This window comes from Erpetoichthys calabaricus, chromosome 18 (assembly GCF_900747795.2).
Source record: "Erpetoichthys calabaricus chromosome 18, fErpCal1.3, whole genome shotgun sequence".
In the NCBI taxonomy this organism is placed as follows: Eukaryota; Metazoa; Chordata; class Cladistia; order Polypteriformes; family Polypteridae; genus Erpetoichthys; species Erpetoichthys calabaricus.
In genome coordinates this window covers 17,027,857-17,055,717 of record NC_041411.2, presented here as the reverse complement: position 1 = coordinate 17,055,717, position 27,861 = coordinate 17,027,857, and the positions used below count along the sequence as shown (strand labels likewise).

Here is a 27,861-nt window from a genome sequence, read left to right as displayed (position 1 = left end):
TGGTGCGAACCTGGGCACGGTCCACTTCATTTCCCCATTTTTTTTTGTGAACCGGTATGCGAGATATGCTGCCAAGCCGAGCGGAGGAGACCGTGGAAATGCTGTCTCATACAGTAAGTGCTGTGACTTTAACGCTGTACAGGGACATGTGCTTTTATGAGCAACATCATCACTCTCTTCAGTAGCCCTCAGCTGTTAGCAGGGCTGGATTAACCATATGCGCAATTTGTTGTATGGGGCGCCCCACAGCAGAAACCTAAACAGGAAACACTGGGCTGATGGGCCCGTACATTCACCAGCAGGGTTGATAGAAAAAAAAAAAGTTTTTCCACATGAAACATATTTTAGTGTTAATAATTTATTTTACAAAATTAAAATACAGAACAGATGGTTTCCAGTTCGGTTTGTTTAAACCTGCTCATCTTATTCAAATTCAGCCTTGGCTGAAGGAAATCACAGTCCAAAAGTAATCCCATTTAGTGATTTGCCCTTCTTCTCCTTGGTCCACTATTTGGCCATGTCAATTAGACTCTGCAATGATGTTGGCACCCAAGTCTTTTCTCCCTGTACAAAGACCACGCCCCGGTCAATGTAGATAACAATACGGCCAAATGTGTACAGCTGCTTGCCCTCATGGCGCTTGCCCACCACAGGCATAAAAACGATATTGTGCTCCTCAGCTTTAGCCTGGATAAGGTCCTTAAAGTTGGTGGGAATGGTAGCAGCTGCTCCAATGCTACGCTGGGCCATGCTCTCTGCTTCTCGACGTTCCTGCATAGCCTCGTGCTGGAAATCTTTTCGTCTTTCAGTGTGGGTCAAGTAGGCAATATTTTCACGAGCTCCTGGCTGCATGTAGACTCCTATACAGAAAAGGAAGATATGGTGTCATTCAATATTTTACATAATGTGTGATCACCTCATGCAATGCCGGCCTCCAGTAAGTTACAGCAAACACAGAGGTAGCATATACTTTACAAATCTGTTGTTATTCTTAGTTCTTAAATCTGAAAGGAGGATACAGTATTTGTAAACTAATTAATAAATCTTATCACAGCAAACTATTCTAATGAAGGGCTCTACTTCATATGGCTAGTGGTCAGTGCCTCAGACCCCTAATATCTAATCTAATGAACACAGAAAGAAGTGTTTTGGATCATAAAGCTGGGGAATGCTACAAAACGATCCCCGGGGCTACACTGACCGATTCCAGATGACACAGCTCTGTTCATGATGTCCAGAGCCTCATTGAACTTCTCCTTGATTGAAGGGTGTGCAAGGATAGCGTCTGAAAACATCGACTTCCAGCCCAAATACCACTTGGTGATCTCCTCATAATTGGGATTATTGCTGAGCCAGGAACACAAGACCTGACAAAATAAAGGCAACTTCAGTGATAGTGGCTGAACCACTGGCAGATGAGCAAGATTTCAGTTATATTCCTAAAAAAATTATTATCATATGTAGACTTTTGAGGGTAGTGGGCAAAATAAATGAATAGTAACCTTCTCCAGACCATCTGACTTTTCTTTTGTCTTTATTACATACTATTGCCTAATCTTATTTTTGTTTCATATAAAATTTTCTTTATCTTGTAAAGCATTTTGAGCTACACCATTTGTATGATAATGTGCTATATAAATACATGTTGTTCTCTTTAATGCATTTTTATTTTATATTTTTCCCCTCTACATCTAGCTCACTAAACTTGCATAACACTGTGTCTATTGGTTTGAATGTTCCCTTCATAAAGCATTTTTTCCCTCATTACTTGTGCACACCTTAAGTAATATTGTCAAGAGCATTTTTATGCTTACATCTGAAGCAGGACACTGCTGTTTACTTCATAAAAACAAATTAATATCCTCAGTTAAGGGAAGTGAGCTATAGCCAAAATGTCAGAACTCAGTGATAGAGGGCAAATAGTGTGAGATTGCTTTCAACCAGTTTCAGAATCAGCAAACAGGTCTTTTTTTGCAATTGACATGTACTAAATGCACTCAAGTTTGTTATATGAAAGTAATATTTATTTGAATGCCCCCTGAAACTAGTCCTCAAATCACAGAAGAATGCTCAAAAAAGCCTGACAGTTGATTTGAATAAATTACCTTGAGTTGTAATTTACTTATTTTTAATAGCTTAAGAGATAATGTTGTTTTGCGTTTTCCCTGATGATCACTTTATCCAAAATATATTTTGTTTTTAATTAGCCATAGGCAGAATTCCTAGTGTGTCCACTGTACTTAGGACAGGCTCCAACTGTATAAACACAACCAGGAGTGAGTCTGTTTAGAAAATGGACAGATAATTTGGCTATTGTATTTGTTTTATGATAGGAAGTGTAATTTATTTTTTGTTGGCTAACCATTACTCAATATTTGACCTTGCACTTTTTATATAAATAAGACCGCCTACAACTTCTGTCTCAAAACTGAATGATAACATTGACTATTGTGATATCTCCACAACACACATTGTTGAAATAATGCCAGTTGAATCTCTCTAATGATAATTGATCAGAGAACAAGGGAGATGGGAACACTTAATTTACCTGAAGCCATTTTGTGAAGAAGTGCTTGTCTAGCAGGCTTACCAGACTGGACAGAGACAGCATACCTTCCCAATCCAGCACCCAGTAGAAGGGCTCCATATGCTGTTGATGGGGATTAATTACAAACTCGCTCAGACAAAGGCCTGCAGAAGGCAGAGTGAAATAGTTGCTGACTTTCTAATCATTATTGGGCCCACCACAACATGACAGAATAATGCAATTGCAGCAGCATTTACAGACTGTACTGTGTTTGAACAAGTAAACAGTATCATTATATGGAATGTCACTGATCTCTTACCCAGTTTAGGAACAATATTCTTCACCATAAAAGCTTCCCATGATCCGGGTGTGAAGACATCCTTCCAAGGCTGTAATATAAGCTTGGCTGAACCATCACTGGGGTGCCACTTCTGTAAGGCATTAGATAGTTTACTACGGATAGGAGGAAAGAGTGGTTCTAAACGTGCCTGCATGAGAGGCAGCCAAGGGTGGATCCATGAGTGTATCGGCACTGTGTCTGTGAGAGGGTTCCAGTTCTCAACCTGGGGAACAAAAGGAAGGAAAGAGTAGAAATAAGATCTTGCAAGTAGGTAGATGTTGGTTTGCAGGTTTGCCACTTATTAGCTTCGTACTATCACAAGATTGTTTTCAAACTTGTTAGTCTTTGGTGTTCCCTAATGAGACATTTTAGTTTCTCCAGCCACATGGATTTCTGCCTCACCTCTTTTTGTAGTTTGGGGAAGATGAGCTGATCAAGGATATTCTCCATTATCCACACAGGCAGGATGGGGACCCAGCTTTCCAGAAAATCCACCATGGGGCCACAGTTTCTGGGTTGCCAGTTTGACACACAGCTTCTGACCAGAGGCATCCATACTTCCCACAGCAACCTGCAATCACATGGTTGCCATTAAGACACACAATCTTAGAAATTTTTGTTCTTAAAGTTGTACTAGCAAGTTCTACTAAACTACACAGTCTTTTTGCTGACCTGTGATAAGGGTCCATAGTTGTCATATCTGGCCCACTGTGAGCCAGCTGTCCAGTCTCCAGTACCACTCTCCATTTGCCAATAATTTCGATGCCAAACACTCTATCCTTTAAATAAAGAATAATGGATTGTTTTACACATTACAGAAGAAAAGTCAATGTCCCTACTTACGTACTTACAAATGCACAGATGTCAAGCAATATGGTACACTGCACCTTGAGAGGATCCCAGTTCTTAAAATACTCCTTGAGAAGAGGGTGCACCATGGGTACAGCCATATCCGCAAGACCAAATGCCTTGTACTCCTCGTAGAAGTCTTTCTGGAGCTTCTCAAACATACGGACACAGTCAGCCAATGTGAGTGGATCCTCCTCACTTCCTTCCTTGGCACCCATTCGCCGTTCATATGACTCCACCAGTTCTAGCACCCGCTGCACTCTACCTATGGCCCGTTCCTCCTGCTTCAGCGTCTCTTCTAGTTTTTCACTCTCATGGGACAAAGATACTACCATGTCTTTCTCATGCTGAAGCCTGCGAGCCCCCTATGAACAGGACATAGCACAAGTCATCAGAATGGCATTTTAGTTAACACACCAGTGGAACCCCTACTAGTTGAATCAATGCACACTTTCACAGAAATGTTTATACACTGACTCTTTCCCACTGTAATCAACTGAGGCCTATAAATAACATCAAGTCAATTGTATTGACAATTGTAACTCTTCCTTTGATAAGTAAAATGGGGATAACAGAGGTTAATTAAATAAACAATCAAGTCTGTTCATATTAAACCAGGAAAAGCTATTGATTCAATTTCCAGCTATCTTGGTAGTGATGTCAGTTGTAAATACACACTTTAGAGAAAGAAGAAGTAGTAGTAGTAGAAATGTATGAGCAGTACCATCATATATACAGTGAAATTCTTGAAATGAATGCAACATGTCACCACTTTCTGGGGCCATGGGAGTCAAATAATGGAGTAGCATACATATCTTAATTAACAGAAAACACAATTGATAGAGATTACACATACATATAAATATGCATACAAACAATTTTACTGTAATTTCCCTAATGTCCAAGAGATACTTACAAATTAACTATAATAATTTTCTAATTGGTATGACACTGGATAGTTGCGCTTTGAATAACATGTGACACAGGGTAATGCTAATGTTGCATTACCAAGAGCGCAGACTGTATCATCATGTGATGAACTGTGAACTTTGTGTACATGGACAGGTTTTATCTGGCTGTTTTGCTTCTCTCCAATTTAAATATGTACTTTATAGTACTTGTCTGCTGTGAATATGTGATCTGATGTAACAGCACCACAGTAAAGCGTGGCCAAAACTACTTTGATATAGCTACCAAATCTTGAAATGCTACTATTAAAATAATTTAGAGTAAAACAAGAAAGTTAAATATATTAAGATAAATGAAATGTTTGTGTTATTATGCATTTATCTATTTGTGAAGCTGTCAGTCCATGCCAGTGTGGCATTTGGAGAGGGTGTCTATCCAGGAAGTAAGCACAAAGGACTATCTTTGTACCTATTACTTTTTAAGAAAATGATGTAGCCAGGATTTTCCAGATTTAAATAACAACAAAAAGAATCTCAAATTGTTTGGCACAGGCTGCGTTTCCCTCCTAGGTTTTACTCAGGCAATTTTCTTTTTACCATTTTTAACAAAGCAAATTTTATGGGTGGGGTGGTATATTTTAATGTTGTTACTGTCATTGTCTTCTTATGATTTTTTTTTCTACAGCTCATTATTTTTATTTAAAACTTCAATAAACATTGGATTGCAAAAAATCACTTGGTACAGAATTACCCCAGAGAACAAAAAAAAAAAAAAAAAAGGGTAATGGTCACCTGGAGAATTTCTTGCTCTGTAAGGTCAATGAGAAGCTGTAGGTTGTGCTCCAGCTCAGGTAGCTCAAATCCACGGGTCTTGGGCTCTTTTCCTGTCATTGCCACAGCAGGTTCCTCTGGTACATTATGCTTGTGACTCATCTGGCTATAGCTATAGTAGACTTTCTGTTCACGACCAGTCATGTCAATGACCTGCACAACAGACAAACTGGATGAACTTGACATGTGTCAGCACAACAGCCTCCTACTGCCATTTTTTTACTTTTTAACCTTTTCTTTGTCTGGAATTGGCATAGCTTGCTCAGTATCTATTGAAGTTTTTATATACCTTTACTTGTGCCAGCTCAGCTGGAGGTGCTGACATGTTCTTGCCGTACACATATCCCTTGGCTTTCAATTCTTCAACTGTTTTGTAAGAGTATTTTGGTTTCTTGCGACCCTGACCTGGCTCCCGCCGCCACTGACTCATCTCTTTCTGGAAGTCCTATAAAATACAGTTGAATTAGTTATGGGATGATTATTTTATTATTTGAAATAGAAAAACAATCTTTAACTGGTAAACAATCTATTTTTGTTATTAATAATCAATAAATACTAAAGATACTAAAACATAAATATACAAAAAAAAAAAAAAATTAGACCCATAAACAAGGAGGAGAATGAAGGGGGGGGGGGAAACACTTGACCTTCAGAAAAGCAATTATGACAGAGATTCTGTTAGTTAATTCACACCAACCAATAAGCCATCAAAGAGAAATGCAGTCTGATGGTCATGTTTATAGAAAGCCAGTCTTGTAATTTAGGTCCTGTCCATACAGACATCTGAACTGAGCATTTTTCTGTCATCTGAAGCGTCAGGTGAGTGTGGATTAAACTCTGAGCGTTTTTCTGTTCATTGCAGCAAATCAGACCATCCACACGGGCTTTCACCACTTGCGTTCAGTTGTTCTGGAGGACCCGATATGTCTCATGATTACATGTGTGTACATATGCACACACATTATAGTCAAAATAATAATGATAATAATGGAGAATTTGAAACAATTTGTAGGTTTGTGCTACTGACGTAACCTTAGCTACTATGGATTATTAATGCCAGTGGGTGAGTGCATACGTGAGTACTGTTTGCATATTGTTTACCTCAAGGTGACAAGTAGTCACTCTTCATTACTAACACTGACTCACATGTTGGTTGGACAGCATGTAATATGGTGTTGTACCAATTTTCTTTTTCGCATTTCTTCATAGATTACACACATGCTGTGTAGTCAGAGGGTGAACCAAATAGTGGCGGTGATGTTTTCTCTGCCTATGTCACCATATCAGGAGGATTTTTAATACAAGAAGGCCAATGTTCAGGTCTGATAAAGCCAACTGATCCCTATTTTGTGAATCCAATGAAGGATGAACCTCGAACCCCCACAGGTTAAAAACACTTTGGACTGCCTGATAACTGCCCCCCGCAGGCAAACACACAAAACTACTGTACAGTCTGGGCTGCAGGCTGGCGTTTGCCAGAGGCAAATGAAAGTGAATGTAACATCATATTGAACTGAATTAAGTGCCACTATAAAACGAAAATAAAACACCTAGGTCACTCAGAGTGCATTCATCTAACCAAGATCTGAACGCCTATGTGGACAGGGCCTAACTTGCTCATTAACTTTACTGGTAAAATGATAGACAGCATTTACTAGACAGAAGCACCTTAACTAGAAAGATACATTTTGTCATATTATGTATAATAACTTTAATTTCAGAATAAAACATGGCCAAATACCCCTTAGCATTGGATTAATGAGAACGGCTAATGTTTTTCAATTTAAACAAATACAAATGCAAAAATACAGAATTACAGAAGCTGCAACCCAACAGCACATCATTTTGTCTTTTTCAGAGTCCTTACCTGTTCCTCCTCTTCTTCTGAATCCACAACAGGGAAATCCTGTAATGATTGTGATGTCCTCTCTGCACCATAGGCCCCTACTGCTCCCTTCCCTTTTCGCACTTTGGCTTCAATTGGGTTCAGGATACCTGACAAGAAAGACAGAAGCTGGGTAAAGACAATTTCCCAATACAAGAAAAGAGGTTTGTGAATCGCTTTAAAGCTCCACAAAGGAGTGGGGTTCAGAAAACACAAAAACATTCTACTGGTACCTTGTGCATTCTTGCCAAGTCCCCTTCCTGGAACATATCCCATCTTCTGCAGGAGCTTCTGCCCAATCCCACGTGTGTGCCGTTCCCATGTACCAAACTCCTGGCCTTGACGCTGACCACCTGCAAACCCCTTCTGAGTAGTCTTAAAGTTTCCTCCCTGTAACAGAGAAAAATAAAGCCACATACATTATCAGAGATTTTTGTGAGTTATTTTCTGCAGTTGCTTTTAATCTGTTATCTTCACGGACATCAGTGCTGTACAGATCTTTTTTTTCCTTTCTTTTTTTTTATGTGGCAGGAGATTTATACATATTCCCCAGAAAAAGTAAACTCTGTAGCAAATTTACCGTCTGAAGCTTTTTGGGTCCTGTGTCCTTGGGCTTCTCCTCTCTCCTTTTCTTCTCTGTACTGTCTGAATCATCTGAATCTTCAATGTCCTCCTGTTCCTCTGCAGCTGGCTTGCGGATCCCAGCACTGATAAAATTCACAGGAGCCGAATAGTCCTTTGACCTGCCATAATGCACAGAGTGTGATTTAAGTAACTGAATTAAATCACTATATACAAATTGCAGTAGGTACTTAGAAGGAGAATGTAATAAAAAAGTAGGGTTCACCGTCAGCCAGAATCTTCATCTATCCATTCATTATAAAACTTGCAAGGTTGCTAAATGCGAAGTCTATTCCTGAAGCACAAGTATAAGGGAAAAGCCAACCCAAAATAGGGCAGAAGTCCATCACATGATATATTCATTTACGCATACAATGACCACTCACACGGGTTGGATAGAAACATACCAATTATCCTGAATATCTGTGAGATGTGAATGGAGACCAAAGTACTTACAGAAAAACACACACAAACATGGGGGGAACATGCAAACTCCACAAATCAGAGTGGCTGTGTATTGTGACTTTAAATAATTGAATTAGACTTTGAGGTTTTGTTACACTAAAATGTACAGATTTTTTAAATGTTTTTGTTTGGACAAAAAAAAAAAGAGGCAAACTGGGTGTTAACAGCATACATTCTTTTAATATGTTAGGAAATAAGCTGGAGTGAGCTAGTGAATACCAGACAGTTATAATCCCAGTAAAGGTAGTCAGGATCCAGTAAAATAAAGTAAACAGAAATGAAATGCAGGATTTCTGCCTTTTAAAGAAGGAATAGCCAGGGAGACCAGCAGGCTGCAAGACTACCTTAACAACCCTTCCTCACAAACCCCCACAAACCTTTTGCCCCCAAAGCTAGGCCTCTCCTCATCAGAGTCATGCTGCGCCCACATCCCATAGATGGAGTCCTCTTTGGTCTGCCGGTAGCGCTGCCGATTAGGGTTGAACTCATTTTGCAGGTCCCAGTCTGTGATCTCAAAGCTCTCCACCTCCACATCATCATCATCCTCCTCCACACCACGCCCATAGAGATGAGAAAGCGACATCTTGACTTATGACAAAGTACTCGACGATCTTTTATTTGTGTGATTTTTATTCTGCAAGTAGTATAAAATGGCGTATTAGTATTATTGCATTTGAAAACATTTTCTTAAATTCATTTTGCACCAATAATAAACATATTAATTTTATACATAAAGACAAACAACCATGACCCTTGACCTAAGAGGCAGTTATGCATTTTATTTAATAAAAAAAAAAGACAGAGTGGGGGACAGTGTTGTGTTAACTTCTTTTTCTGTACTCCTAAGCACAGCTTGCTCGATTTACTTATCTCAATAATAAAAAGAAAAGGAAAAAGTTAACTAGATACATGCAATTGAGGAACAATTAAAAATGATAATACTAATATTGCTAGTGTCATGTGAACAGAGAACAGTGGAATTCTTACTTGCATGCCCGATCAACCTGATCAATCATAATAAGCAAATGCAGAACTTCATTTTATTTAGAATCAGAAACAGAATCACTTTCCTTTGTCAATACTTAACGTACAGAAATTTAGCTTGGTAGCTTTGGAGCTGTTAATAATACAACACAACATCTAATACAAATAAATACTAACTTAAACAACAAGTAAAATAATCAGTTACAGAATAGTGTGTGTATAGAGTGTATGCATTTGCACACTTTCATGTGCAAATGCAGTACATAAACAAACACTCACACCTTCATACAGTTTATGAGAGAAAATGTAAATAAGCAAAGAAGACTGGCTAAATGACAGGTGTATGACGGCTATGGCTCTGGAAAAGAGACTACTTAGGTGTTGGTTTGTATTTGTTTTAATTGACTTAAAGTGTTCACCGGAGGGGAGTTTTCAGAACAAGTGATGGCCTGGTTGAGATGAGTCACTGGTGATTCCTTTTGACATGGTATATGTCACTGATGTGCACAAAGGTCTGCAACAAATTGAAGAGCACAGACATTTATTTTCTTAGCAGATCTCACGATACACTCTAATTTATTTTTGGAGTATACTGTTGCTGAAACAAACCAGACCACAATGGAGAATACGATCTCACTTTTAATTATGGCTTTGTAGAATTGTACTAGGATGGGAAATATTTAATTGATATTAACAATACATCAGCTGTGGAGCATTCTAAGTGGTAGAAGTGGTGTAAACGTCCCAGCTGAGAGTGTTTGTGATATGTTGGAGTTGTACCCATAAATGTAAAGGATTCCACCAAATTGACTGTAGAATCATCAGTTTCCAGAGGAAGGGGTTGTAACTGCTGTTCGCGAAAGTCGATTACTGTTTCCACTCACTGTCTTGGTGGTATTGGGTACCTGATTATTTGATGTGCACCATGAGAAAGGTCGAGTCACCTCCTTTCTGTATGCTGAATGCTTCTGGTCTTTAAATCTGTGCAGATCACCTGGTCACAATATTTCTTTACATTTGAATACATCTCATTTTCTGCCTGTTTTTTATACTAGTATCCTTAGGTGTATGAACTCCTGTGAATTTAAGGTCTGTACACTTTAGGTTTGGTTGTACTGTAGCTGTACACCTTTAGCAGCTGCTGGAGTGCCAAGTAGTGCTGATACTCTCTTCTCAGCTGGGGCTCAAGGCTACTGGCTACTACCCACATAGAAACCGAACCCACCGGTTTTTGGTATACGGCAAGAAAAACTTAACAAACACGGTGAGAACTTGGGAAATCAGCATAGTTTCATGATTCGTTAATTTTCTTCTCCATAATATAAATGGAAAACAAAAACTGAGGTAATTTATTTTGGTAAACTGGTATCAAGTGTAATATAAAATAATTGTGTGTTTATACAGGGAAAAATATGATCCAATACTTTACTTATATCTGTGGTTTGTTTTCCTGCTAATCGTTTTTTATACTGTATATTTTAAATAATGTGATTTATTAGTCATGTTTTTGTAAGAGGCACGGTCCTGATTAACATTTTCTAATAGATTTGCGTTTTTACCACAGTTTCACTTTTTTGTCCCGCTTAATAGTGTTGCAATCTTATTTGCTATGTAAAATAATTTGTGATGATGCATGCTGTTAACTGCTATATAAAATAAAGACTTGATTAAAGGCTTATTGGTGTCTTTAACGCAATTACCCGACTCGAGTTGTGTTGTATCCAGCCTCGTGTTTCTGTTACAAAATCTACAACATATTACACGTATAGACTTGACATTGTTGTGATCTGGAAATCTCTATAAAAATAAGAATAAATCCTGAAAATGCAGTTCTGAATGATTTTCCCCAAAAAAACACTAATTTTCTATAACCATATATATTCAAGTCCACATGCTGCGAACGCGTCTCCAGGAAACGATTAAATAAATTAATTAATTAAATAACAACTCTCACATCTGTTCTTGCGTTCCGCGTCACATTACCATCTCGACAACTTCCTAGAGCTCAAGAGATATTCCAAATAATTCGAAGAGCACCACTTTTAAAGAGGCGTCGAAGCTTCTTTTCTAAATCTGACCTCTCGGACACATTAATCTGGCGCACCAGTGTCCACGGTGTACTTCCGGTTCTCCATAAATACAGCATCCGGGGTAAACGCGTTTCACATGGTAAACAGAAAGTAGAGAAGAATTCACGTGGTTTGTATATGGACTGAAAGAGACCATGTCATGAGTTGGAGAAACTAGGTATTGTCACCAAAACGTCGGGGGTGTTCATGGCTTGTAGCGCACAGCAGGATTCTAAGAACGTGAGCCGGTGTCGCCGCAACATTGCGTCAGATTTAAGAAATGGATGGACGACGGTCACTATAGTCTTGAGATTACGGCTGGTTATCGGGAGGTCGCTCAGCAACATCGCGGACGAGGTTGACGCTGGCAGTAACTATAGGCACTGATCTGTTAAGGTAAGGCAAAACCGTCAAAACCCATTTACTGGACTAAGAAAACCTGTTTATTAATCAGAAATTCTTTACAACGTCACCTTGATAGAAAGCACCAAATTTAATAATGCGTGCGTTGCAGGGATGGGCAGATTGATACCACAGTAATTGATGTCTCTTATATACGGGACATGTCCCATATTTGATCATTTTGTCCCTTGTCCCGTACTGACCGGCCAGGGACACCCAAATGTTCCGTATTTAGTTCCTTTTCAAATTTCGTAGTAAAATATATTTTTACTGCCTTCTTACGGTGATTAGTTGTAACTTTATAAGTAATTATACTTTATTTTCTCAAATTCTCTTGATGAAAATAACCCATATATAACGAGGAAACTAGTGTTGGCTGCATGTTTGCAACTTGTTCAGTTGCTATGGTTGGCTGAGGACCGCGACAAAGTTACCGTTTTGCTCTCAAGTCGCGCTGCTGTGCAGTTCTGTATCAGCATTGCAGTGTGTTGTTACTACTTGCCACAGCCCACTTTTTTTTTCTAACTGCCTGTATTAAATAATACTAACATTTCTCTGTTGTCTGTATTAAATACATATTTTCAAATGATTTCACTTTTACAGATTTTTTTTATCTTGTAATTTTCAGATGATTTTACTTTTGTTTTCCTCATAACCCATTAAAATCCTTGCTTTATGTTTTTAACTTCTGTCTCTGCTTTAGATATAATATATAGATATTGGTCTGAGTGTGTAGGGGGCATGTATAAATTTATATATAATATAGTAATATAGAGAGAGAGATTTTAAGAGTGTCCCATATTTCAATTCTTCTAATCTGGCAATCCTATGCTCAAACTGTATTCATTTGGTATTGAGTACCATTAAAAAATATAGATTACAGTGGAACCTCGGTTCACGACCATAATTCGTTCCAAAACTCTGGTCGTAAACTGATTTGGTCGTGAACCGAAGCAATTTCCCCCAAGGATTGTATGTAAATACAATTAATCCGTTCCAGACCGTACGAACTGTATGTAAATATATATTTAAGTTTTTAAGCAAAAATATAGTTAATTAAACCATAGAAAGCACATCATAATAGTAAACTAAATGTAAAAACATTGAATAACACTGAGAAAATCTTGAACGATGGAGAAAACTAACATTGCAAGAGTTTGCGCTATAGCCTTACCACCCGATCGATGTAAACACTTTTTTTAAATGAGTTTTAAGCACAGGGGGAAAAAAAAAAACGGAACATTTGAACAAATTCGAACTTTATTTCAAAACCAACTACAAGCAACCAAGAAAGTAACATTGCAGGAGTTCATGCTAATAGCCTTACAACCCGATTGCTGTAAACACTTTCTTAAATGAGTTTTAAGCACAGGGGGGGAAAAAAGGAACATTTCAAAAACCTGTAATTTAATAAACCACCAAGAAAAGAAACATTGCAACAATTCACGCTACGAACCGAAAAATGAACATTTGAAAAATTCGTAATATAAAAACTAACCATAAACAACCAAGAAAACTAACCTTGCATGAGTCGAGTTGAGGCGGAACTGGGTGGAGAACAATCCGGTCTCGTCGCAGTTGAAGACTTGTTGCGGGATGCAGCGCAGATTACTCTTTGTGTGTTTGTGTCGTTAGTCTTTAGCTATGGGTGCGTTGTTGCTTTATTTCTCATTCCCATTACTTGAGCTCTTTCGTTCTTGGGCCGTGACTCCTTCGTTCGCGGTGGATACGACTTCGCTTGCGGTTTATGACGCGCGCGCCTGCGCAGTACGTCTCATGGTCCCATCGCCCTGTCCCTGCGTCCATATCCAGTCTATTCTCGGTTAGTAATATGGATAGAATGAACATGTCATATAATTTCCTAACCGGCTTAATCCAGACCAGGGTCGCAGGTGGGGCTGGAGAATATCCCGGCTAGCATAAGGCACAAGGCAGGAAAAAACTCTGGACAGTGTGCCAGTCCATTGCAGGGCAAACACACATACACACCCACACACACCAAACACACACTATGACCAGTTTAATGTCGCCAATCCATCTAAGCTGTGTATCTTTGGACTGAGGGACTAAACAGATGACAAAACAATTTTAACAATACAAAATTATGTATAAAATTTTTTTATTACACTAGATGCTGTTACTAATGCAATACTTTTAAAAACCACTAAAATTGCAAAATAATAAATTTTTGTTTACATTTACTCAGGCACTTATTTTTCGGAAAGAACTAATTTCAGTGAAAAGTTTTCATCTTCAAATTAGGTATAGCTATTAAGTAGTTTGCTTACTGTTAGACTCTTTCATGTTCATTTTTACAGATATTGTTTATACTATCCACTGCATTTTAATTACAAGTGTAGAGGTTTTAAATTTGTATCAATGTAATCCCCATTCAAATTAAAATGGAAAATATTGTATTAGCTAGTCTTAGGTTATGAAAGAGTTAAACCATTAAAAGCTCATGCCTGTGTTTTTTACTTGGAGAGTTACCACTATCTTCCAGCCCTAGGTCAGGAATATGAGAAGTGATTTAGTGGACATAGAGGGAAAGTCACTCTTAGGGACAGGTGGTAACTATGTTTTGGTTTTAAGAATATTGGTGGCAAAGTGGGCAGAAAAGCAATTATTTCTGATAAAGCATGAAGAAATATTGATTGTACAACAACATTTATTTATATAGCACATAATGTAGCTCAAAGTGCTTTACATGATGAAGAAAAGAGGGGAAAAAAAAGACAAAGTAAGAATTAAAATAAAACCACACTAATTAACATAGAATAAGAGTAAGGTCCGATGGCCAGGGCGGACAGAAAAAAAAAAAAAAAAAAACTCCAGACAGCTGGAGAGAAATAATAAAATCTGCATGGGTTCCAGATCATGAGACCGCCAAGCCCCCTCTGGGCATGGTATGGATAAATTTTAGGAATGAAGGAATTTAGTTTTTGGAGTGAGATAGTGATGAAAACATGTTCAAGTGCAAAAGAGATATTGATAAGAATTGTAATAAATGTAAGATTTGCCAGATGAAGGGTACACAATTCATTGAACTGAGAATGCTTTTGTGCATCTTTGCAATAAACTCTGCTCTTTGTGCCCATCCTAGAACTGTGAGTGTATACATTGAAGTTACAGCATGTCCATTCTTCACAACAGAAGGAAAAAAAAAATCTGGACAGAACCAGTGACAAAAGTTCTGACAGTGATGCTTTACACCAGGGGTGTCGAACTCTGGTCCTGGGGGGCCACAGTGGCTGCAGGTTTTCATTCTGACCATCTTAATTAGTGACCAGTTATGGCTGCTAATCTACTTCTTTTGCCTTTAGTTTTTTTTTTTCCTTAATTAGCAGCCAAATGATAATGAGACACAAAACGAGCCGATACATGACCAGCTCAACTGTGCCCTTCACACAATTTGTGAAAATAAAGAAAGGTGATGGTCTCGGCAAGGCTGATCTCTCGGCTCACCAGAACATTTTGACGGTATTCTTAGAAAAAGCAGAAAATGAATAGTTTGGAAATGTCTGCCATTTCCCTTTTAATGAATTATTTTTCTATAGAGTTTGTTCCATTAATAGCCTCCAAGTGCTGATGATTAGCAATAGGCAGCTCAGAGTGGCATTGAATGCTAAAGGTGAGCAAAGAGTTGGCTGCCATTTTCATTCATCTGCTCAATGCGGTCACTGATTACAAGCGCAAGAAGGCATGCAAATGAATATGAATAATGTTGCGTCAGTGCCACAATGTTTTCCGAAATGTACAATACAGGTCATAAAATGAGTTATTCCAAATATCATATATACCTGTGTCTCTTTTTTTTCCTCAGTGCGGCTTTGACATCATGGACCATAAGGTGCATACTAATTCAGCGTGAGCAGGAATACACGGTACAACTGATTTAAAAAAAAATAAGTAAATAGATAAAAAAAAAAATTCAAGTGACGGTGAGATAGGAAGAAGCCAGATTAACCAGCGTTTGTGTGTCAGCTTTTATCCATCCAGATCAGAGAATTTACAGTACCATTGTCTCAAAACACCACACACAATTACAGTTAGTCCCAGTATCAGATTTAAAGTAACCACTTCAGATCTGGGGCGGGGGGTGGGTGTTGTATCATGATCGTGACTGAGAGAATAAAAGTGAAAAAAATGCTAATTTTTACAAGTACAGGTGGTCCTCGGGTTACAACATCTCGACATACAACGTTTCGAGTTTACAACGCTCACTCCCATAAAAACTTAAAAAAAAAAAAAAAAAAAAATTGTGACATGAGTGTTTCGGCTTGCGCAGTTAGCATCGTACTTACAGACTACATGGGCGAACGCATTGGAAGAATACACAGTAACGCGGCATATGAGTGAGGGGGTTGGTGAACTAGTTTGGTTGCATGCGGTGTTCTGTTTGAGTTGCTTTGTTTGCCGATGTTTTGGCCCTTATCAGGGCTCCTAAATGAAAGTCAGTCTTCAGATGGTAGCGCTTTGAAGAAGAGGAAGGCCATCACGATGAAAGTGAAATTAGACATTGTAAAGAGATCAGAAGGAATAAAGGTAAGGAGTTTTTTTTTTTTTTTTTTTTTTTTATATATATATATATATAAACACTAATTTTTTGTCAGTTTTTCTGTTACTACAGTGTAGTGTACAGTATACGTCATTTTCCCTTTTCTGTGCCTTGTGTTTTTATGTTCTAGATTATGATTTTGCAAATGTTAGGATAGGTAAGTGACTTAGGCTAGGGTGTGTTTCGACTTAAACCAAAATTCGGGTTACATCACTGTTGTAGGAATAGAACTGTGTTGTAACCCAAGGACCCCCATGTCCCGTTACCTGGGGTGTCCAACTGTGATCCTGGTTAGCCGCAGTGTCTGCAGGTTCTCATTCTAACCATCTTCTTAATTAGTGAGCCGTTTTTGTTGCAGATTCACTTGTTTTGCCTTAGTTTTAATTGACGTGACTCAGACCCCTTAGTTCAGGGGTTCTCATCGTCGGTCCTGGGAACCCACTGTGGCTGCGAGTTTTTGTTTCAACCCGCTTCTGTTTTTAATTGGAATCCAGGGCTGTTATTGCCCAGATTCTTTGTTTTGGGAACAATATGGAATTTAGAAAACTAAGTTCTATTAAAATGTACTAAGCAGTTACATGGAAATAATGTATTTTTTTTTCTTTTGAACAACATCTTCATCTTGATGTTCACTCAATTTTTCCAGGTGTTCTAATTGTTTAATCCATTGTTTTCTAATTAGTGGGTCTAATGATAAAGTAGTTGCAGCCTTTCATGATTCAGTGTCCTTTTCCTGGGTGTCTGCTCTGCTAGTTTTTAATTGTCTTTAATAAGATACAACAAAAGGGGGAAAACTGCACAGAGAAAGGGCAAAATATAAAGAAAGCAACCAAAGTGAGTTAAGCATTTAAATCTATAGCAAAAATGGAAATATTTATAAATGTCTTATAATAAATGTAAAACTCATGCCTCTGTGCTTTCTTAATATAAAAAGAGAAGAGAAAAAAACTGCTAATTAATTGAGATCAGTGTTAGCACTGATTATGAATCTGGTTGAAGCAAAAATCTGAAGCGACAGTGGGCCCCCAGGACCGACTTTGAGAACCACTGCCTTAGTTGTTTCTTTTTCCTTTAATTAGCAGCCAAACAATAATGAGACACAAAACGAGCCGCCACATGACCAGCTCACCTGAAAAAAAAGAAAGGCGATAGATCAACCCTACAGAGACCATAAGCTCACCAAAACATTTTGACAGTGTTCTTAGAAAAAGCAGAAAATCAGCAGTTTTGGAAATGTCTGCTGTGGCAGAATGAGAGCAACAACAAGCTGTGGAATTAAATAACGGACTTAGTTAACTGCAAGAGTCGGTTTCTCATTAAGAAATTGGTTGGGATGAAAATGGTTGGAGTTTGAAGCCCCAGTGTACCTGGTTATCTGATAGCTCATTTCATGTCTCATTTCTGTTTGGCTGCCATTTAATAAGGAAACAAATCAATTCAGAGGACTGCCTTCATTTTAATAGCCCCATTTTTAAGGATTCAAAGGGACTTAATTAGCAGTGAAAACTGATCACTGAGTAGGAAAAGGGTTAGAATGAAAACCTGCAGCCACTGCGGTCCTCCAGGCCTGGAGTCCAACATCCGTGCTTTACATTGTTGTCACCTGTATTATGCTAACCACTAGTGCTGGGCGGTATACTGGTTCATACCGAAAACCGTTTTTTATTTTTGTTATGATATGGATTTTTCTTATACCGCAACACCAATTTAAATTGCCTAAACAACGTTCAGAACGTGGCGCAGCAGGAAACTGTTTAAGGGGGGACCTTTTTCACTGCTACACCGCTAAACGGATACAATGGAGTATATGCGTTAGTGGAAGTGTTGTGCAGGGGCTCTTTTTTAACTGCTACACTGCTAAATAGGCATGCAACGGAGTACATGCAGTAGTGGAGGTATTGCGAGGTGAAAATGGACAGAGAACATCCGAAACTGAAGCTGTAGCAGACGATAAAGTTGGACATGATGACATAGAAGAACTTTTGCCGAAAAAAAGGAGTCACGTCTGTTTCCTGGAGATACTTTGGTTTTAAAAGGTCGAATGTAGACCATTATGTTCAAATCTGTGAATACTGTTTCTGTACTACTGGATAATACTGCAAGCCAAGTTGTACTTGTTTTATTTTTTTTTCCAATACAGTTTAATGTACCTGGGTACTGTGTAATAGAGTGACAACATGTTGACTTTATTCTTGACATTTCTACTTGATTCTCGCCGTTTGTCAATATTAAAGTCGACATGTTGACTTTATTCTCGTAATTTGTCATTAAAGTAGAACATCGTAAACTAAACTTCATCGTAAATTGAATATTTAATTTTCTAGATTTTCTCAAACCCCGTCATAAGTTATGTAGCACATTAAATGCTTTGTGTTAAGTGTTCCCCTAGCCATGTTAAATCGGTACGTGCTTCTTAAACTGACTTCTTCTTGTACTGAGGAGGCACCGGCAGCGATCGCCGCAAAGAATGCATTCACTTCATGATATTCCTGCTCCCTGAACATTTAGAATGCTAAGATAAATACTTGATATCATTTTCATGATGAAATGCATTAAAGCATGTATTAATCATGTGGGGGCACGGTGGTGTGGAGGTTGCACTGCTGCCTCTTAGCAAGGGGGTCTCAGGTGTACCCTGCCTTGAATTTGCATGTTTTTCTGGTGGGTTTACTCGGCGTGCTTCAGTTTCCTTTCAAAGTCATGTAGGAGGTGGGGTTTTGTTATGCTATATTGACCTTGTTAGTGTATGTTTTAATCGTATTCACCTTGCGATGTGCTGGCGTTCAGGATATGCTCCTGCCTCGCACACAATGCTTGTTGGGATGGGTGCAACCCTGAATGGATGGCATAATTAAACATGTATAACTTAGACCACAGAGTGTTCAGAACTAAAAAAAAAAAAAAAAAAAATCTAAGTTTATAACTAGTTTTAATTTCACAAAGACATTTATCAAGGGAGCAGTACTACCGCAACACTACCGTGCAAGTTCAATACCTGCTTTAATGCATGTCATCCTGAAAATGATATCAAGTATATATCTTGGCATTCTAAATTTTCAGAGAGCAAGAATATCATGAAGTGAATGTCTTCTGTGCGGTGATCGCTGCTGGTGCCTCCTCTAAGTGCGGAGGAAGTCAGTTTAAGAAGCGCGCAGACTGGGTCAGGGAACACAACACAAAGCATTTAATGTGCTACGTTAACTTATGACGGCGTTTGAAAAAATCTAGTAAATTAAACATTGATTTTAGGATGAAGTTTAGTTCACGACATTCTACTTATAAAATTGAGAATAAAGTGGAAATGTCAACTTCAATCTCGACATAAACGTCAAGATTAAGGTGGAAATGTCGAGAATAAAGTCAACATGTCGACTTTATTCTCGACATAGTGTTTTTTTTGTTTTTTTTTCTTCCCTGTGTCCATATTTTTTTCCTTCACCGTAGCCCTTATGATTCTGTAGGACTATACCACAAATAGCATTATAAATGCAAGTTGCAGTTTTATTATTTATGTATATAGCTTAGCTTGAAGTAAGGTCCATATTAATGCAATTTGCCTAAATGATGGTTTAGTTGGTAAAGATGTCATCACCAAGTTGCACTTGTTTTATTTTATTTTAATTTGGTGAATACTGTGCAATGCACCTGGGCTTTGAAGTCTTGGAAGTAATACTATTATTACTGGAAGTTGCACTATTTATTGTATTGTTATTATTAGTTTAAATATTATGCAGTTTAATGATGGTAAAGTTGTTTAAAAAGTCACTTTAACGTGTCAGTGGACAGAGATTGTTAACATTAACAAAGTGTAGTTGGTTTACAAAAAATATTTACTAATTATTCCTTTTCTAAGACATGTTCATTGCAATACAACTTTTGACAAGCACCTCTAGATATTTTACTAAGTCTAAATGCCTCTTTGGATTGTTGAAAATATGTTGTCAAAATTTTAGTTTAAGTTGTTTGCAAAATTTGTTCAATAAAACGGTTCTATATTTTGACTGCAACTGTCATGCAATGTGATTCCTTCTCTTCATTAGTGCCACCCCCTTGAAAACTGTCACTTTATATGGCCATGCAAACCTGTACTAATACTTGTGTGCACACTAAAATGTGTTTTTGTACAATTCTCATGACAGTGGAATAGGTTATTTTTAGCCAGTCTACTGCAGTAATTGCAGTGGAAAATGTGGTTAACATCCACACATGCATGGGGATAAAAATACTGTTGAATACCGTGAAACCGGGATAATTTTTAAAAAAACTGTGATCTAGAATTTTGGTCATACCGCCCAGCACTACTAACAACAAGCTTTCTCTTTCACAAGCACTAATTAGTGGTAAACAGCAAAATGTTAAACTCTACTAAAAAGTCTTGAGTAAACCCCAGCCTATTTAAACTCCCACACTATTAAGCTTGGCCTAGGGTGCAAAATAACCTAGCACTGGCACTGCCTGGATAGCATCTTTTGCCTCTTTGAAAACTCTCCTGTAACATCCCTCTGGTACTATTTGCTGTTGAATCACAGTGTTTCATACTTGCATCATTTTGATGTTATCCACATCTTTCTGTTGTTCAGTTTTATAAATGTTTAAATAGACTACTTGTTTCACCTCTATGCTGCTCCTTGTTCTCACAAATATTACATTGGGCAGTATTTTTACATCTGTGAAAAGCAACACCACAAAATGCTTAGTCAGTCATTGTCCTACACAGTCTGCGCTGGTGCTAGGGGTGGTATTGTGTGGTGGTTTTTTTTTTTTTTTTTTTTTTCTTCCTTTTTTCTCTGTCCCTTCTGTTGTAGAGAATAGATATGCTATAACTTCAAAGTATACACACCGAGTCCTGGGTTGGGCATGCAAAATTGACTTTATTGCAAAGATGCACAAAAGCCGTCTCAGTTCAATGAAGTAAGCGCCCTTTGTTGGGCAATCATACATTTATTACAATTCTTATCAGTATCTCTTTTGCACTTGAACATTTTTCATCATTATCTCACTCCAAAAACACAAATCCTTTATTCTAAAATGTATCCATACCACCAATATGTTCTCATTCTTTACCAGAAATAATTGTTTTTCTGCCCCCATAGTTTGCCACCATTATACTTAACACCAAAACATAGTTATCACCTGCCCCTAATGGTCGGTTTATACTTAACACTCGGAACATGTAGGTGCATGCATCTTGGCTGCCGTGTGTTTCCAGCATTGATTTCACACATCATCTGAGCATGTCATCTGAAATTAACGTGATGCATGCGTGAGTTGCAGTACCAGTAAAAAAAATCTGAGGGTTCAGTGTGTTCAAGTTGGAACACGACAACACAGAGTCCCTGTTTACTATCAACATGTGACAGCAAACAACTTTGCAGATTCTACAGTATCAGTGTGTGTGTTTTTAATAATTGATGAATGGTTTGATGTGATGAAGCAAATCATCAAACTTAAAAATTGTGTTTGTGGTGCTTTGCTTCATCTATAAATATAGAATGACGGAGAAAATGTGAGGCAAGAAGTCTTAAGACCAAATATCCAATAAACATTTTCATAAAAGGTGTAACAAAACAAGTATGCTTTTCTTCAAGAATATAACCAGAAGAACAATAAATTGTTTAACACTAGAATTACCAGAGCCTACACGAAAACCCGTAGATCCGGCCCACCTTAAATCCTATCGCAACTCTCCGTCAGCGTCTTTTGTCCTGTAAATGTGCCGATAAAGGTAAGCAGCCTGCTATTCCATCCCCCCCCCCACCGCCTCGGACCGTGCACAAAGTTCTCCCAGCTCATGCCTTGATTATCTGGGAGTGAAGTGCTGGAGGTTTAGAGTGGAAATAATAGATCATTATTTGGTACACATGCATTTCATGTGTGTTTCGTTTCTACAATAATCTGTGTAAACACATTGTTAAAACATAAACGTTTTTCATATTTTAGTAGTACAGTAAATGACAAAATGTTGGCATAAACTGTATAATGTGTGAAGCCTGAAGTCCAAAGATCAAATAAACACTTTCAGAAAAGGTTCAAGGACAATGCAACAGCTTCCGTGGCATAGCGGTAAGATCTGGTGACTTGTAATTCCCGGTTCGATCCCGACTGACTCCTATATTTTCTGTTTTCAGTAGTGAGCTGCTCTTATTGTTAATATTATACAGTGTATACATACAACTGGCTTGTGTCTGTAACAGATGGTGTACATTTATAGTACTTGCAAAAGTTACGTGTGTTTTTTTTTTTTTTTTTTTTTTTTTCTTTTCATTTTATTCTCTCAGTCACGGTAATGATGCATACTACTGCCTCCCCCCCAGGGATCTGATGGTGTTAGTTTTTATTTGAAACTGGGAATAACTGTAGATGTGAGTGGTGTTTTGAGGCAATGGAACTGGACATTCTCTGATCTGGATGGATAAAAGCTGACACACAAACACTGGTGAATCTACCTTCATTGTATCTCACCGTCACTTGATTTTTTTAATTCAGTTTTATTGAGTGTTCCTGCTCACGCTGAATTAGTATGCACCTTATGGTCTATGAAAAACAGAGACATAGGTATATCTGATAATTGGAATTATTCATTTTATGACCTGTATAGTACATTTCGGGGAAAACATTGTGGCACGGATGCAACATTTATTAATATTATTCATATTCCTTCGCATAACATCTTGCGGTTGTAATCAGTGACCGTGTAGGTTTTTTTTTTTTTTCCTCCTCCCCCTATCTTGCCAATCTCCACGTTGCTATATGGTGCCGTTTCTTTTGTACTCCAGGACATGCAGAGGAAAGAATAGTACAGAGTGGTCAGTTCAGCGCTATATGCAATCATCATATTCAAATGTTAACAGTTCACACACACGCAAGGACCGTCCTTTCTACATTTACATGTATACCTGTTGCAATGCACACAGATTGGGGGGGGGGGGGGGGCACGCATCGCTCATTACAACTGCAAGATGTTATGCGAATGAATATGAATAATATTGCATCCGTGCCACAATGTTTTCCGAAATGTAATGTACAGGTCATAAAATCAATAATTCCAAATATCATATGTACCTATGTCTCTGTTTTTCATAGACCATAAGGTGCATATTAATTCAGCGTGAGCAGGAACACTCAATTAAACTGAATAAAAACAAAAAAAATCAAGTGACGGTGAGATACAAAGAAGGTAGATTCACCAGCGTTTGTGTGTCAGCTTTTATCCATCCAGATCAGAGAATGTCTAGTTCCATTGCCTCAAAACACCACTCGCATCTACAGTTATTCCTAGTTTCAAATATAAACTAACCGCGTCGTATCCCTAGGGCGGTAGTATGTATTGTGATCGTGACTGAGAGAATAAAAGTGAAAAAAAATGGTAACTTTTACAAGTACTATAAATGTACACCGTCTATTACAGACGCAATCCAAATGTATGTGTGTACTGTATAATATTAACAATAAGAGCAGCTCACTACCGAAAACAGAAAATATAGGATTCAGTTGGGATCAAACCGGGAACTCTTGATTACAAGTCGCCAGATCTTACCGCTACGCCACGGAATCTGTTGTATCGTCCTTGAAACTTTTGGGAAAGTGTTTATTTGATCTTTGGACTTAAGGCTTCACACATTTATATAGTTTATGCCAACATTTTGTCATTTACTGTACTACTAAAATATGAAAAACGTTTGTTTTAACAATGTGTTTACACAGATTATTGTAGAAACGGAACACACATGAAATGCATTTGTTCCAAATAACGATCTATTATTTCCACTGTAAACCTCCAGCACTTTACTCCCAGATAATGAAGGCATGAGCTGGGAGAACTTTGTGCACGGTCTGTGGCGGTGGGGGTGGAATGGAATAGTAGGCTGCTTGTCTTTATCGGCACATTTACAGGTCAAAAGATGCTGCCTGAGAGGTGCAATGGGATTTAAGGTGGGCCAGATTTACGAGTTTTTTCGTAGGCTCAGGTAATTCTAGTGTTAAAATGTTGCTGAAGCCCAACTATCAGTCGGTACAAAGTAAAAGACTTTTGCATGCGTGTGTGTTTGCATGTTTCATTTTCAAACAGTTGTCACAGTGGTAATGCTGCTCCATCACAGATCTGCGCTGATAGCGCAGTGGATAAGCTACTGCTTAGCAATCTTGAGGTAATAGGTTTGAATCCCGCATTGTCTCTGCATTTAGCCTTTTGAGTAGTGAGCTGCTATTATCATTATCATCATATAACAAAAACATACATTTGATGGTACTTGTAAAAGATGTCACTTTTCCTCATACACGTACATTCACAACAATATATCGTTTGAACAATTTTTTTTTAATTCAGTTTTATTCTTGGATGTTGATGTGAACGTCCATGTGCAAGGAAAAGTAACCATAGACACTGCAGTGTCTGTTTTGCTCAACAAGACACCAAGAAGAAATGATTGACCTGTGTTTGTCTACTTTTATCCCTTCAGCTCTAACTTTTACAAGTACCATAAATTTACACAGAATGTTACAGACTCAAATCAAATGTATGTTTTTGCTATATGATGATGATAATGATAACTGCTCAAAAGTCTAAATTCCTGATTCAAACCTATTACTTCAAGGTTGCTAAGTGGTAGCTTATCCACTGCGCCCTCTGCACAGATCCACGACAGAGTAGCATTACTGCTGTGACAACTGTTTGAAAATGAAATGCACAAACGTATGCAAATGTCTTTTATTTTATAGCGACTGATAGTTGGACTTCAGCAACATGTCAAATGAGCAATTTTTTTTTTTTTTTTTTTTTTTTTTTTTTTGTAGTAAAAGCATAATTGTTTTGTTACACCTTTTGTGAAAGTGTTTCTTGGATATTTGGGCTTCAGTCTTCACACATCCTACACTTCACGTCAAAATTATGTCGTTTTTACTATAACATATGAAAACCTTTTCCATTTTAGCTGTGTGTTCAGCATTTCTTGCCTTGCATTTCCTCTGTCATTCTATATTTCTACAGATCATTGTAGACACAGAACATGCATGAAATTTATGCATTTCAAATCATGGTATTTCATTACCTATTCAATTCCTTACAAATGCATTGCCAGATAAACACTTCAACACAGACTTCAGCTGTGAGGATTGCAACAGGGCCATGCCTTCATCTGACTGAATGGGGGGCTGGAGGTGTAGGAGGCTGCATTCTGCTTATCTGTACATTTGCAAAACAAAAGCATGCTATTAGCACAGTGATAAGGAATTATGAGCTTCTTGGCGTATGTCAGGAAAGGTTAAGAAGCTCGGGGACAGCAAAAGAAATCGTAAGCTTTAGGGATTCTAGTGTTAAGGCGCCGTTTCTGAAGTCATGTTAGCTTTTCCACTGTTCCTGATCATTTGCTAGAGTCACGTATCTTGTTTCTCTCCATGAGTTCCTCTCCTTCTGCATGGCTCAATTTGGCCAATGATCTATGAGTCTCTGCCTGTCTCCTGGAACCTTCTTAGGCTTGTAAAATGCAACATGAATATTCCAGGGTTTCATAGAATGCAGAGCTCCGTGTACCTCTGAAATTTCTCTGTCAATCACCCATCCAGCCCTGCCTATCTTCAGGGTAATATATTAGCTCATGTAGAGTGAGAGGGCAATGTATAAATCTGCACATTACATCATGCATTGTAAGGGCATTCAAAATTCGGTGCAAAATTCAAGAAATGCTTGGTTGTGACTTACCCAAATCATTGCTATTGCAAAGCTGTGTTGTGTGTGTAATGTTACCAACACTTTAATTTTGGCTGACAGCACATAGCTTCTCTGCATAGATGGAGTGTTCATATAACATTCAGTATTGGTTGCATATTATTCAGTTTCTGTCAAACTGGTACCTTTTTATGACTTTTTATTGTTGTCCAGTATTTCCAAAACATTCAGCCTTTCCTGGGATGTGCATGACAATCTCTGCCTGATCACAATCTTCTGGCAACCACTTATGAATTTTGACAGTTCTCAAGCTCCCCTAAATCCTGGTGAAGTTGCAAGTAGTTTAATAAAATGGAAGAATTGATAAAATGCTTTTACTCCTAAGAGTAGAAACCACTTTGCGTCACTCTTAAATTTTTGATCCAGTCAGGACTGTGTTTTCGTACCCTTGAGACACTTTATAAATACGGTCATAGTACAAGTTTCAGCTGTACTCAATGTGTTATTTCTGGCCATTCTGACTTAGGTCTTCTGTTGGTCCGAGTGTACTTCTTATGTTGCACCACTTTTAATCCCTCAGTTTATTTTTCCAATCATTTTTAACATGCTTATCCAGTTTATGGTTGTGTGGAATCTGTGCCTTTCCTAGCCTCTTTTGAGACATGGTGGGCCCTAATTCTGGACAGGATGCTTGACTTAATGCTACAATATTCTACAGTCAGTTTAGTGATTGAGGATTCTAATACACTCATTAGAAATGGCATATCAAACCTTTCTTTTGAAAAAGCCATTATTCTGTAACTGTTACCTTGCAGTCAGACGAATCACCCATGCAGCAGGAGCTGGCAGTCAGTTTCTTGAAACTGAACAATGTCAATGCTGATAAAATCCATAAAGTCTCGATTGTTCTCACTAAAACAATTGTAGAAATCTTTAATGGCATAATAGCAGTCTGATAATCCAAAATATGCGATCCGTCCGCCTGTTCAAAACGCAGTTTATGAGCTGTGCAGCTGTTGTGCCCAAAAGGTTAATGTAGCACCCCAACACTGATAAGTGTCATGAAACGTGTGTTAAACAAATGTGTCAGTCATTAAACCATTACTTAAAAAGACAGACCTAGACCCACACATACTAAATAATTTATAGGCCTATTTCAAATTTACCCTTTCTCTCTAAAATACTAGAAAAAGTAGTTGCCAATCAGCTTCATTCAAACCTTACACATTACAATTTACAGTACTGTGCAAAAGTTTTAGGCAGGTGTGAAAAAAATGCTGTAAACAAAGAATGCTTTCAGAAATATAAATAATAATTGTTTATTGTTTATCAATTTGCAAAATGCAAAGTGAGTGAACAAAAGAAAAATCTAAATCGAATCAATATTTGGTGTTACTACATTTTGCCTTCAAACCAGCATCAATTCTTATAGGTACACTTGCACAAAGTCAGGGATTTTGTAGGATTATAGTCCGGTGTATGATCAACCAGTTATACCAAACCGGTGCTAATGATCATCAATGTCACACGTAGGTTGAAACACAGTCATTAACTGAAACAGAAACGGCTGTGTAGGAGGCTTAAAACTGGGTGAGGAACAGCCAAACTCTGCTACCAAGGTGAGGTAATGGAAGACAGTTTCATGTCATGGCAAGATTGAGCACAGCAACAAGACACAAGGTAGTTCTACTGCATTAGCAAGGGGTCTCCCAGACAAAGATTTCAAAGCAGACTGGGGTTTCAAGATGTGCTGTTAGA

The 27,861-nt window shown here is 38.1% G+C and overlaps 2 protein-coding genes across 3 annotated transcripts in view; one reads left to right on the top strand and one right to left on the bottom strand.

Moving 5' to 3' along the window:
• Positions 1-340: 340 nt before the first annotated feature.
• tfip11 (tuftelin interacting protein 11) lies at positions 341-11,513 on the bottom strand. The gene is made up of 14 exons (XM_028824727.2): positions 11,365-11,513; positions 8,804-9,060; positions 7,921-8,083; positions 7,574-7,730; positions 7,323-7,450; positions 5,745-5,900; positions 5,417-5,608; positions 3,755-4,081; positions 3,540-3,646; positions 3,270-3,438; positions 2,847-3,090; positions 2,549-2,691; positions 1,202-1,367; positions 341-860 (listed from the first exon to the last, which is right to left on the bottom strand). Exons 2-14 carry the CDS (start codon positions 9,007-9,009, stop codon positions 508-510), a joined length of 2,511 nt encoding a protein of 836 aa, XP_028680560.1. The 5' UTR covers positions 9,010-9,060; positions 11,365-11,513; the 3' UTR covers positions 341-507.
• Positions 11,514-11,592: 79 nt separating this feature from the next.
• srrd (SRR1 domain containing) overlaps positions 11,593-27,861 on the top strand; it is a 43,843-nt gene continuing 27,574 nt past the window's right edge. Inside the window, exon 1 of one of the 2 annotated variants that reach the window (XM_028824728.2) lies at positions 11,593-11,875. The gene's annotated coding sequence lies outside the window, so the exon portion shown is untranslated. The remainder of the gene's footprint in view (positions 11,876-27,861) is intronic. The other variant, XM_028824731.2, reaches the window with a different exon arrangement.

Bases quoted from the DNA above. Each gene is read 5' to 3' on its own strand.
- tfip11 (XM_028824727.2), bottom strand. From the start codon at position 9,009: ATGTCGCTTTCTCATCTCTATGGGCGTGGTGTGGAGGAGGATGATGAT. The intron at 7,451-7,573 runs GTACCAGTAGAA...CTTTCTTGTCAG, and splicing joins ACTTGGCAAGAATGCACAAG to GTATCCTGAACCCAATTGAA. The intron at 4,082-5,416 runs GTGACCATTACC...TCCTGTTCATAG, and splicing joins CAGAGCAAGAAATTCTCCAG to GGGGCTCGCAGGCTTCAGCA.